This window comes from Pristiophorus japonicus, chromosome 16, assembly GCF_044704955.1.
Source record: "Pristiophorus japonicus isolate sPriJap1 chromosome 16, sPriJap1.hap1, whole genome shotgun sequence".
NCBI classification, from domain to species: Eukaryota; Metazoa; Chordata; class Chondrichthyes; family Pristiophoridae; genus Pristiophorus; species Pristiophorus japonicus.
In genome coordinates, this window is record NC_091992.1 from 108,604,574 (window position 1) to 108,617,558 (window position 12,985).

The window sequence follows — 12,985 nt, forward strand, 5'->3', positions numbered from 1 at the left end:
CTGACCAAGTGATTGGCTCTTCGAGCGCATGATCTGTCCATGATTGGTCCCCCGCCTAGTGGCAGACGTGGAGTCTCGCCATGTGATGCCTTTGCTTACACAAGGTAATTACATTAATCTCACACATGAGTTAATCACATCAATTACACAAGCACATTTTTGGCAGTTTCAGACCTGATCAAACCATAAGCAGCTTTAGGCCTGGACATAGTTTGAGGTCAGAGGTTCGCTGAGCGCCTAAACTCCAGCATTAAAACCCCACATGTACACAATTTACCCACAGAAATTGAATACTTAACATGATTTTATTACAATGGTATACATAAACAGAGAGCTTTATGACGGGGCATTCTATTCACAAAGATAAACTGCAATGGACATACACGGCTGGTGATCCCATCATGTTATCTAACACGGCTAGAGATTCCATGCACGATAATTTATCTGTTACCTGAGCACGTTAATTTTTAGCAGCAAGTTTTTATGGCAGTAAGCATTTGGAGCAGAATCTTCGGAAATTGCCCTGGAAATTCTGATTGGAAATTTGCTATTAACGCACAATAATTACATTTGTATGTCTCCCACTTTTTATATTTAAAAAAAAAAAGAATTTGCAGAGATTATGTATTCACAGTTGTCTGGCTTGGTCTGTTGGGTTAAGGTGCTGTTCTTCCTCTCCCCTAAGGTGCACGGGACATCAATGGTTTGAACCCGGATTCAACTCTTGCCGACCTAGGCCTTGATTCGCTGATGGCAGTGGAAGTACGACAAACACTTGAGAGGGACTACGAAATCATCATGACGATGAGAGAAATCCGACAGCTCACCATCAACAAATTACGTGAACTAGTGAATAAATCTGGCAGTGCAGGAGGTAGGAATTTTAAAATATTGAAAGGTGATGCACTATAACCTCGATTTTTGCTATTTTGGCAAAACTGTGACTATGCATGCCTGTGGTGTGGGTGTGCCTGTAGCGTGGGTGTTGCCAACATTTGCTATAGAATGCCCAAGTCCTCATTTTGAATAGTTCTACAGGCACAGGAAAGACTTGGCCAATAACACACTTGGCTGGGAAACACAAATTCAGGCAACATGGCTACTCTTAAAGAATTGCAGGTTGCTATATAAGGGGAATTTGTGGTGTTGAATTAAATGTTCGCGATGGCATCGTGCAGACCAATAGATAACATTTAGCCTTTGATGCTGATGAGTTTAACCTCTTGTTCCAAAGCAGGATTGCCCTACTTGAGACTGAAAGCTGCCCTCCAGTAAAAGCACACAGACCAGCTGAATGGAAGAAGTTTGCTGCTTGAGTCAATTCAGTCGCTCAGCTACTTTGTACTTAGCTGCAAATGAGTAAAGAGGTGTGCTGGTATCAAAAGAAAAGGAAAGAAAGAACTTGCATTTATGTAGTGTTTTTCATGACCTTAGGACATCCCAAAGCACTTTACAGCCAGTGAGCATGGGAAACATAGGAGCAGGAGTTGCCCATTCAGCCCCTCGGGTCTGTTCCACTGTTGGATCATGGCTGATCTGTATCTCAACGCCATTCACATGCCCTTTCTTCATATCCCTTGATACCTCTACCTAACAAAATCTGTCAATCTCAGTCTTTACAATTTCAGTTGACCCAACATCCACACCTTTTTTGTTGGAGAGAGTTCCATATTTCCACTGTCCTTTGTGTGTGGAAAGAATGATTCTTTTCATTCAGCACTGGCCTAGAAGAGAAGGTGAGCATGCTCCTTCCCCTCGTTTGTCCATATTTCTTGTGGACCCGTCAAAGTATGGCACAAACCTAAGTTAGGAACAGCCTCTGCACCTGGGAGGCAACACTTGAAGCATTGTGAAAAATCGCTGCTCTTTTTCCCATGTTCTTTCATTACATAGAAACATAGAAAATAGGTGCAGGAGCAGGCCATTCAGCCCTTCTAGCCTGCACCGCCATTCAATGAGTTCATGGCTGAACATGAAACTTCAGTACCCCCTTCCTGCTTTCTCGCCATAACCCTTGATCCCCCGAGTAGTAAGGACTTCATCTAACTCCCTTTTGAATATATTTAGTGAATTGGCCTCAACTACTTTCTGTGGTAGAGAATTCCACAGGTTCACCACTCTCTGGGTGAAGAAGTTTCTCCTCATCTCGGTCCTAAATGGCTTACCCCTTATCCTCAGACTGTGACCCCTGGTTCTGGACCTCCCCAACATTGGGAACATTCTTTCTGCATCTAACCTGTCTAAACCCGTCAGAATTTTAAACGTTTCTATGAGGTCCCCTCTCATTCTTCTGAACTCCAGTGAATACAAGCCCAATTGATCCAATCTTTCTTGATAGGTCAGTCCCGCCATCCCGGGAATCAGCCCCTCCCCTCAGAGCACACTTTTCTCAAAGGTGAAAGTGCAGAACAATAAATAAATTCATCCAGGCCAAGGTGCTTTTCTGCTGCTGTTTTTTTTTAAATAGAAGATTAACGTACATTTATTTGAGCACATTGTTCAAGTAATGGCAATGTAATAAATATGAAATCATAAGGTGGGAACTATAACGGGCTGTGTTCAAAAATGGAACATTCCTTGGTACCTGGATATTAAAAGAACAAACGCTGTGACTAACATTTTAATGTTCTGTGAATGAGCTCTACTTCTCTGAGAATTTTATTCCTACACGTTATTTAATTAAAATATTCACTGTTCATGACTATTGTAAATATTGTTAACTTATAACCTGTTGCATTTATTGTGGGTTTTTCTTTCAGAAAATTGCAGTAATGTTAATCACTAAGAAACAATGCAAATTCATACCCCTCGCTCTGGATCTGGATAATTAATGAACTCTTGTCTTTTGTACAGAATCCAAACCCGCACCTCTGACACCGCTTGACTCTCAGCTGAAAGATCTGGACCTCAATGTTCTACTTGTCAATCCTAAAGGGTCAACCATCACCAAACTGAATAACATAGAGAGTAATGAGCGACCTCTCTTCTTCGTCCACCCAATAGAGGGGTCGGTTGAAGCCTTCAAGGCCCTTGCGTCCAAAGTCAGCATTCCCTGCTACGGCCTACAGTGTACACAAGGTACAGGACTGGGCGAGCTCTTGTCTAAATATTTTGCATCGCAATCAGCCAGGGAATTCTTGGGAACCATTCAACTGAAGACAACTCGCTCAAAAAATGTTCAGATCCTGGCTAGAGTTTCTGCATCTTTATCTATAGAAATGTATATTATTTTTGTGGTGATCACTTCACTATCTATACCAATTTTAAAAAACCATAAATTGTCAAAATATTGGCTTATGAAAATGGGGTGAAGACCAACCCAACATTAGTAAACACTGGCCTAGATTTTCCGCTTTACCAAAATTGGGGCAGATATTTGCATAGTCTTAAATAAGAACATAAGAATTAGGAGCAGGAGTAGGCCTTTCAATAAGATCATGGCTGATCTACCTCAACTCCACTTTCCTGCCAATTCCCATAACCCTTGATTCCTTTAATATTTAAAAATGTATCGATCTCTGTCTTGAGTATACTCAAAGGCTGAGCCTCCACAGCCCTCTGGGGTAGAGAATTCCAAAGATTCACCACCCTCTGAGTGAAGAAGTTTCTCCTCATCTCAGTCCTAAATGGCTGACTGTGACCCCCTGGTTCTAGATTCCCCAGCCAGAGGAAACATCCTCCCTGCATTCATCCTGTAAGAATGTTGTATGTTTCAATGAGATCACCTCTCATTCCTCTAAACGCTAGAGAATATAGGCCTAGTCTACTCAATCTCTCCTCATAGGACAATCCCCCCATCCCAGGAATCGGTCTGGTGAACCTTTGTTGCACTCCCTCCTATGATAAGTATATCCTTCCTTAGGTAAGGAAACCGAGACTGTACACAACTCCAGATGCGGACTCTACTGGAGAGTCTGCCTACAGCAGGTGCTGAAATACTGAGGCAGGCCAGAGTCGCCTTGCCAGCAGTCACAGTGCAACCAGTCAAATTCTGAACTAAAATTAAAAAATGTGATGTATAGGTGTCTGTAATTTAAACAACCCTTAGCTGCCCACAGCAACACTAGACACCAGGGACAAGTCAGTGTCCTTCTGTACCCAGGATTGCTATGGTGTAAATGATGATGTATTTCCCTTACTTGCATACTATTACAATACATGCACTCACCCATATATGGGTTGTTGTTTTGAAGGGGGCCAGCAAGAAATCCAGTGTGCAGGAAAGCAACAGAGTGCGTCCCCATCAAATTGCCCAGCCCTGCCCCGCTCGGTTCCACAGAGGGAGGGCAGAGTGTTGTATCAGAGCGTTGGGCACATTGCTGACAATATTTGTGTAAAATAGACTGAGTTCAAATAGTGCGGATTATTACATCGCATTAACTTTGTCTGTTTTTTGGTGCAGCTGCTCCTCTGGATAGTATTCCGAACCTGGCTTCCTACTACCTAGGCTGTATTAAACAGGTCCAGCCTGAGGGGCCCTACCGAATTGCGGGTTACTCCTTCGGCGCCTGTGTGGCGTTTGAAATGTGCACGCAGCTGCAAGCACAGGCCAGTGTGCCCCGTCCGGTTGACTGCCTGATCCTACTCGATGGCTCCCACTCGTATGTGGCTGCGTACACCCAGGTATCAAACTGTCCCCATTATTTTAAGAAACAACAATGTATCACTTTTTATATCGGCTAATTGTTTTCTATTAAACAGCTTGCAAGTCACTTAACCCAGGTCACTGGAGTAGTGGATCTGTTTCTTCTCTGCCTTTCATTTGTTTTTCCCGCCTTACTAATGTGCCTGCACGTCTGTTGGGTTTCAGTTCTGATTGAAGGGCACAGGCCTGAATTCAAAGCTCACTGACTAGCAGTTGCAGTACAGGCTGAACTTCCCTTATCTGGGACTCCTTTATCCGGCACCACCCCTCGTCCGGCACCATTCCCGGCCGCTCCGACATGAACAAATTGAAGTCCTTCCTCGCTGCCGATTCCCGCAATCGCTGGCCTGATCCCACAATCCACTAGTCTCCCGCACCCCCCCACGATCTCTCAGCCTGCCCTGATATCCCCTTGCTTCCGTACCTGTACCATCCAATTGAACGTGACCTCCCCTCGTCCGGCAAAATCCTTTAACCGGCACAGTCCAGGTCTTGAGGGTGCCGGATAAGAGAGGTTCAACCTGTATTTTCCTTTTTATTTTGCAGTGCACCTCTGTTCCTTTGCCCTATTGCTTACCTGTTACGCACCCTACCTGATTTCGCTTTCCATTGACTGCAATTGTAATTTGTTTTGGGTTGATCATTTGGGCCTTTAAGTGAAGCAGCCCCATGATGGCAGAACCCTCCACCTAATGGCAGTGAAACTAATTCTGTCCCTTTTCACATTTCTCTTACTGCTTTCAGAGCTGTAATTATGGAAAGCCATAAGGAGGACTAATGCGAAAGCAAAATACTGCGGATGCTGGAAATTTGACATAAAATGCTAGAAATACTCAGGCAGCATCTGTGGAGAGAAAACATAAGAATTAGGAACAGGAGTAGGTCATCTCGTCCCTCGAGCCTGCTCCGCCATTCAACAAGATCATGGCTGATCTGGCCGTAGACTCCACTTACCCGCCCGCTCCCCATAACCCTTAATTCCCTTATTGGTTAAAAATCTATCTATCTGTGATTTGAATACATTCAATGAGCTAGGCCTCAACTGCTTTCTTGGGCAGAGAATTCCACAGATTCACAACCCTCTGGGAGAAGAAATTCCTTCTCAACTCGGTTTTAAATTGGCTCCCCCCGTATTTAGAGGCTGTGCCCCCTAGTTCTAGTCTCCCCGACCAGTGGAAACAACCTCTCTGCCTCTATCTTGTCTATTCCTTTCATTATTTTAAATGTTTCTATAAGATCACCCCTCATCCTTCTGAACTCCAACGAGTAAAGACTCAGTCTACTCAATCTATCATCATAAGGTAACTCCCTCATCTCCGGAATCAGCCTAGTGAATCGTCTCTGTATGTACCCCCTCCAAAGCTAGTACATCCTTCCTTAAGAAAGCTGACCAAAACTACTCGCAGTACTCCAGGTGCGGCCTCACCAATACCCTGTACAGTTGTAGCAGGACCTCTCTGCTTTTGTACTCCATCCCTCTCGCAATGAAGGCCCACGAGAGTTAATGTTTCAGGTCGATGACCACCTGGACAGTTCAGATGAAAGGTCATCGTCCTGAAACGTTAACTCTCTTTCTCTCTCCACAGAAGCTGGCTGACCTGCTGAGCATTTCCAGCATTTTCTGCTTTTATTTAATAAAGACTAACTCACTCTACTGGGTAAAAAAAGGCTGCACGGACAAGATCAAAAAATGCTTCCATAATTGACACGTGCTGTTCTTTTTCTTTGAACTCTTGCATGAATTTTTTTTTTTAAGCCTGCTCTTAAACCCTGCTTATTTTTACGAGATCACTAACATACTTCTCTCTTTCTTGATTTCTAGAGTTACAAAGCAAAACTGACAACTGGAAATGATGCAGAAGCAGAAACCAAAGCAATGTGTGCATTTGTTGGGCAGTTCACAAATGCAGAACCTAACAAGGTAAGGGCTGAGCACGTTTAGCAAAAGAAAAATCACTGGGGAAATGCGATGAATGAATCGCAAGGAGTCAGTTTGTGAGAGACACTTACTGAAATGTTGTCACATCACCAACATATCGCCGATTTATTATAAACTTCCCTGGTATCCCCAGACAATTGTGGTTGAGAAGGTGAGGTGCCCCTCACCACGCTCCTTTGGGTCATCACTAAATTTGCACTTTTCTAGCAATAATATGGGGCCATGATTTCAACCTGAGTATGATGCACTGTGATCACTCAATAGCTTGGCTCCTGTTTAGCTTCTCCTTTGATGTTGGTAACTTGACAGTGTGACAGGTCAAGTCTGCATCCACTGAGTGCCATACGTTGCTGCTACAATGAACTACCACCATCTCCTGCTCATCTGCCTTTACTTGGGTGGAAGAGTAATGGAAACCCCAGGAAAATGTGTGTGAACTGTTTTTTTTTTTCCCCTGAGGTTTTCATGGCTCTTCCGCTGAAGTTAGGATGGACAAACAGGAGAAATCCTACGGAAATTTACCCCCTTAGTCTTTAAAACTATCTCCTTATCCATCAATCTAACAGATTTATGTTTTATCAGTGGTAGCAGAGACTCTTAAAGGTGCAACTGGAAGGGACGTTTGGCATGGTTGAAATGAGATTATTACAAACAAAATGAAGATAAAATGTGAAAATTTTACTTCATTAAAACCAAATCTAGTTGCTTTAAAACATGTCCGTAAAACCGGTTCTGTAACACTTAGTGGAAAATATTAAACAGTCTCTCAGCTGCTACATGTCCAGCTCTGTGCACAACATAAAGAAATCTTCCCTTTTGTAAACATCTCCGAGCATGTTTTTGACCAGGAAGTAAAACCTGTTTGTTTACTTGATTTCTTTGTTTGCAGTATTCTCTAAATAAACAGAGCAGTTATGATCTTGTTAAATTTACTGAAATGCGAAAGTATTTTGCATTTCAGTATTGTTCATTCATAGTTGGGATTTCTGTGCAACACTTTGTGCAAAATTAATCATTTCCCCAATCTGTTTCTTTCTGCAGCTCTTTGAGAAGTTGCTCCCACTGGAGAGCTTGCAAGCCAGAGTCAATGCAGTTGTTGATATGATCACCACAAACCATAAAGGCATCAACCGTAACACGCTTAGTTTTGCTGCTACTGCTTTCTACTACAAACTTAAAGCAGCAGACATGTATATCCCTGCATCTAAATTCGGTGGTAACATCACACTATTGCGAGCAAAGGCCACCCACGGACTTCAAGAGGGTCTGGGTGGAGATTACCAACTCTCCGAGGTGAGCTGTTGTTTTCTTCTTCGGATAGATGCACTTTGTTCCCCTCTCGTGTTGAATTGTTTTTTTTTATTGGTATGTAAAAACTTGCCCAGATTCTAGCATCAGCTTCTGGTTTCAAATGCATGTGCTACATTTATCTTGTTGGCACGTGAGGAATAAGCAATAGAGCTCCCTTACATGTCAGCTTGGGTTATTCCTGCTGAATGCATTGAATGCACAGCCTTTCCTCTGAATATCTACGTACACACTGCGTTATCATGTGTGGAATACTTGTCATCTCCTTTCTCACATCAGCAAGCTCCTGGGCTCTCTCAGACTGCCAAGTTATGTTGTGGGGCGAGGTCTCCAAAGCCAGAAATAAATTGTCCAAAATATTTTCCTTTATCTCGTCACTTGAGGGGAAAGGACAGTGAGGTAGCCCACTGCACTACCCTGTACCCTACAAATAAGCCTTTTACGGATAGAAATATAGAAAATAGGAGCAGTAGTAGGCCATTCGGCCCTTCGCGTCTGCACCGCCATCAATATGATCATGGCCTATCCTCTTTCTCAACACCATATTCCCGTTTATTTCCCTCTTGATGCCTTTTGTTTCTAGAAATCTATCTATCTCCCTCTTAAATATATTCAGTGGCGTGGCCTCCACAGCCTTCTGTGGTAGAGAATTCCACAGGTTCACCACCCTCTGAGTGAAAACATTTCTCCTCATCTCCGTCCTAAATTTCCTACCCTGTATCCTGAGACTTGTGACCCCTTGTTCTAGACTTCCCAGCCAGGGGAAACATCCTCCGGGCATCCAGTCTATCCAACCCAGTCAGAATTTTATACGTTTCAATGAGATCCCCTCTCATTCTTCTAAACTCCAGTGAATACAGGCCGAGTCAACCCAATCTCTCTGCCCTGCCATTCCAGGAATCAGACTGGTGAACCTTCGCTGCACTCCCTCTATGGCAAGTATATCCTTTCTTAGGTAAGGAGACCAAAACTGCACACAATACTCCAGGTGTGGTCTCACCAAGGTCCTGTATAACTGTAGTAAAATATCCTTGCTCCTGTACTCAAATCCTCTTGCTATGAAGGCTAACATACTATTTGCCTTCCTAACTGCTTGCTGCACCTGCATGTTTGTTTTCAATGACTGGTGTACAAGGACACCCAGGTCCCTCTGTACATCGACACTTCCCAAGCCATCACCATTTAAATAATATTTTGTCCTTGTGTTTTTCCTACCAAAGTGGATAACTTCACATTTATCCACGTTATACTGCATCTGCCATGTTTTTGCCCACTCACTCAACCTATCTAAATCGCCTTGCAGCGTCTTTGCATCCTCTTCACAACTCACAATCCCACCTAGTTTTGTGTCATCAGCTAACTTGGAAATATTACATTTGGTTCACTCATCCTAATCTATATTGTGAATAGCTGGGGCCCAAGCACTGATCCCTGTGGTACCCCACTAGTCACTGCCCGCCACCCTGAAAAAGACCCATTTATTCCTACTCTCTGTTTCCTGTCAGTTAACCAATTTTCAATCTATGCCAATACATTACCCCCAATCCTATGTGCTTTAATTTTGCACACTAACCTCTTATGTGGGACTTTATCAAAGGCCTTCTGAAAATCCAAATACATTACATCCATTGGTTCTCCCATATCTATTCTATCAGTTACATCCTCAAAAAACTCCAGGAGGTTTGTCACCCATGATTTTCCTTTCATAAATCCATGTTGACTTTGTTTAATCCCGTTGACATTATCTAAGTGTGCCATTATCACATCCTTTATAATAGACTCCAGCACTTTCCCTACTACTGATGTCAGGCTAATCGGTCTATAGTTCCCCGTTTTCTCTCTCCTTTTTTAAATAGTCGGGTTACATTTGCCACCCTCCAATCTGCAGGAACTGTTCCATAATCTATAGAATTTTGGAAGCTGACAACCAATGCATCTACTATTTCCATGGCTACCTCTTTTAGTACTCTGGGATGCAGATCATCAGGTCCTGGGGATTTATCTGCCTTCAGTCCCATTAGTTTCTCCAGCACTATTTTCTTACTAATGATCATTTCCTTTAATCCCTTGGTTCCCTAGCATTTCTGGGACGTTATTTGTGTCCTCTTCTGTGAATACAGAACCGAAGTATTTATTTAATTGTTCTGCCATTTCCTGTTCCCCATTACAAATTCTCCTGTTTCTATCTGTAAAGGACCTACATTTGTCTTCACTAATCTTTTTCTTTTTATGTACTTGTAGAAACTGTTGCAGTCGGTTTTTATGTTCCTTGCAAGTTTACTCTCCTACTCTATATTTTTCCCCTCTTAATCAACCTCCTGGTCCTTTTTCCTGAATTCTAAACTGCTCCCAATCCTCAGGCTTGCTACTTGGATATTCCAAACGTCCCTGATCTCTGCAAATCTAAATGCTGATATCAACTACGATTCATCTGATTATGAATTCAAGATTTCTAAGTCCTTTGCAGTTAAATCTGTTTACAGATCTTCTATACCCATATCTCCGAGGGTGATAGTTGGTCAAGCCTCTGTAAAAGCATTGAGCTCACGACCCCTCATGTAAAGTGCTCTGTAAATGTAATTTAAAACTCCTGTCTTGAGTGAATACTTCATTTCGATCATCATCAATTGAAGTTATTCTGCTGTCCAAGTGAAATGCTTGATTCAGAACTGGGGACCCGCAAAAGACAGATCTCTCAGTAACATTTGCCGACAAGAACTCAAGACGAGCAACATGTTTTATTGCATAGTTAACTTTTACAAAATGAAACTCCTAAACTTCTAATGTTACATGAATGCAAAATGTCTTTGACCAAGTTTCAGTCCTCAGCTTTACTTTATGTCAAAATGGCCGGTGATGCACCAAGAGCACAGACCTTTACTCACAGTTGCCTAATCTAATCCTGCGTGAGCAATTTTAACCTGACGGAATTGTGAGTGCGACGCTGGTTTTACACCCAGCCCAATTTTACTCCCAAGTGAACAGAGTAATATTGGACAGGGATGTAAAACTGGCGTTCCACCTGATCCCGATGGGCGGGTTAGGCTAAAACGATCCCCTATATTTCTGTAGAAAATCAGATGAATTTCATTAGTATTTCCATCTTATTCTTTCACCTCCAGGTTTGTGAAGGGAGTGTCTTGATTCACGTAATCGAAGGAGATCACTGGACATTTTTAAAGGGAGCATCAGTGGATTCCGTTGTCGGCATCATCCACAACACGTTGGCAGAGCCAAGAGTTGCTGCTCGGGAGGGCTGAAGCAGAAAATGTACACGTTGACCAATCAAACCACGGTTCCTGGCACGTGCAATAGATTGTACAGCTGTCGAGTCTTTTCTCGCACTGAATTTGTTGCAAGGACTGTAATTTTGTGTGGCTTAGTTGTAGTGCAATGCAGTAAATATAGTGCTTCTTGGAGAAACTGGTAAACGGACAAACAGAAAAAACTGACTGACCTATTTCTGAGACATTCATTGTCTATGAGGAAATAGAAACTGATGATGCTGCAGTTTTTTAATTTGTCCCGTTGAATAGCTTGTAAAACAACAATGTAATGTGGAACCTACCAATAGCATGATCCATTGCTCTGTATTTTCTTTTGTCCATGAAAGTAATGTTTATAATTTTTCTCCCAAACTGTAAACTATTTGTGTTTTGTGTGTGGAATGAAATAAAGTTCAAGTCTTGTTATTTTTAGTATAAAGTTTGGCATTGCAAAAAGGGTACTAGCCAGTTCCGCCTGGAATGATCAGTTGTTAAAAGTGCCTGGCTCCGAGTCGGAAGATCCTGAGTTTGAGTCCCGGGAATCTCTCGACAGTTCTGTCTAGATTGGATGAAGCTGCTGAATGGAACAACGCCTATAAATGAGCATGTCCATTGTGGTGAATGAGAAGCGGGCATAATTATCCTCATGTCATTCCAATCGCAGTGCCTGCCAGCAAATGGCAGTTGTAGCAAATCTCATAACTCAGGCTCTGCTGGCCTTGTAGGCCAGAGGGGAAATTTGGGGAGCAGGAAGTTGGGGGGTTGGCGCGGGGTATGCTGGCCGAAATGTTTTACTAAAGCAACTGATAACCCCCTAGATACAATTGTAAAATACTACCTGCACAGAGCAGAAACCGTGGCCTATTTACATGGAGGTAGCAGAAAACATTCTTCCCCCTATAATGCACGTCAATTTTTTTTTTTTCCCTGCCCCCCCCTCCCCCCCCCCAACTCCTCAGATATTTAGCAGGTGTCTCTGGTGCACCCTCTGGATAATTCACAGATCTAACAGAACCTCCTTTGTAAAAACAAAGTCACACAAGGGGATCTCTAATTCAAAACAAGGGACCTCATGATGGGAGCATTTTACATGGTCAATTCACGATTCTGCATTTTATAAAAGCTGGGATAATTCAGCAAAGCACCAGTGCGTATATTGCATGCGTCACTTTTCCATCCCTGTAGAATTCCATAAATTATGTTCAACTTCTTCGGATTGATAAAGAGACACTACATAAAGATCATTTTTTTTTTAAAGATAATGCACCAATTCATTTTACATGGAGGAAGGGAGTTTCACACATGCATGTAAGTGGGCCGATCCTGCTGTTTGAAGTGTCATTAGCAAATGTATGTCATTGAATTTATTTCATGTATTTTGTGACTTATATTTTCTTTGGTCTTGTGAAACAGCTCCTCTGGGCCATATTCACGGCCTGTATTTTATGTTTTAATAAAAATCAATATCTGGTTTAAAATTCATTTTTATAGAACGGAACAATAATTAAAGATAGACTTTTTAGGAGTAATTTCAGTTAATTAGATATTTGAAAGGATTGCTAGGCTTCTGTAAATTTTTTGACAATGCAGTAATTGTGCCATTTCTCACAAGAATGTAATTAAATTTGACTAACTATGAAGCTTAATTGCTATCTGCTGCTCTATCCCAGCTATCCTGACCACTGTAGTTTATGATCATACAAGACAAATTGTAGTAATAACTTGTATTATTCTATCCAAAGCATTGCAATTTGTAGCATCAAATATCAAATAAAACTTCAAATCACTTTCAATTTAAATTAAGTGGTATACTCTGATTCTGATTTG

General features: G+C 42.2%; 1 protein-coding gene across 1 annotated transcript in view; it reads left to right on the plus strand.

Annotated features, from left to right (window-relative positions):
• The window catches only part of fasn (fatty acid synthase), a 103,008-nt gene extending 90,051 nt beyond the window's left edge, over positions 1 to 12,957 (plus strand). Inside the window, exons 38-43 of the mRNA XM_070857666.1 lie at positions 686 to 874; positions 2,854 to 3,078; positions 4,403 to 4,623; positions 6,468 to 6,566; positions 7,626 to 7,877; positions 11,015 to 12,957. Of these exons, the coding sequence (XP_070713767.1) occupies positions 686 to 874; positions 2,854 to 3,078; positions 4,403 to 4,623; positions 6,468 to 6,566; positions 7,626 to 7,877; positions 11,015 to 11,152 (1,124 nt within the window). The 3' untranslated portion in view covers positions 11,153 to 12,957. The remainder of the gene's footprint in view (positions 1 to 685; positions 875 to 2,853; positions 3,079 to 4,402; positions 4,624 to 6,467; positions 6,567 to 7,625; positions 7,878 to 11,014) is intronic.
• Positions 12,958 to 12,985: the final 28 nt, after the last annotated feature.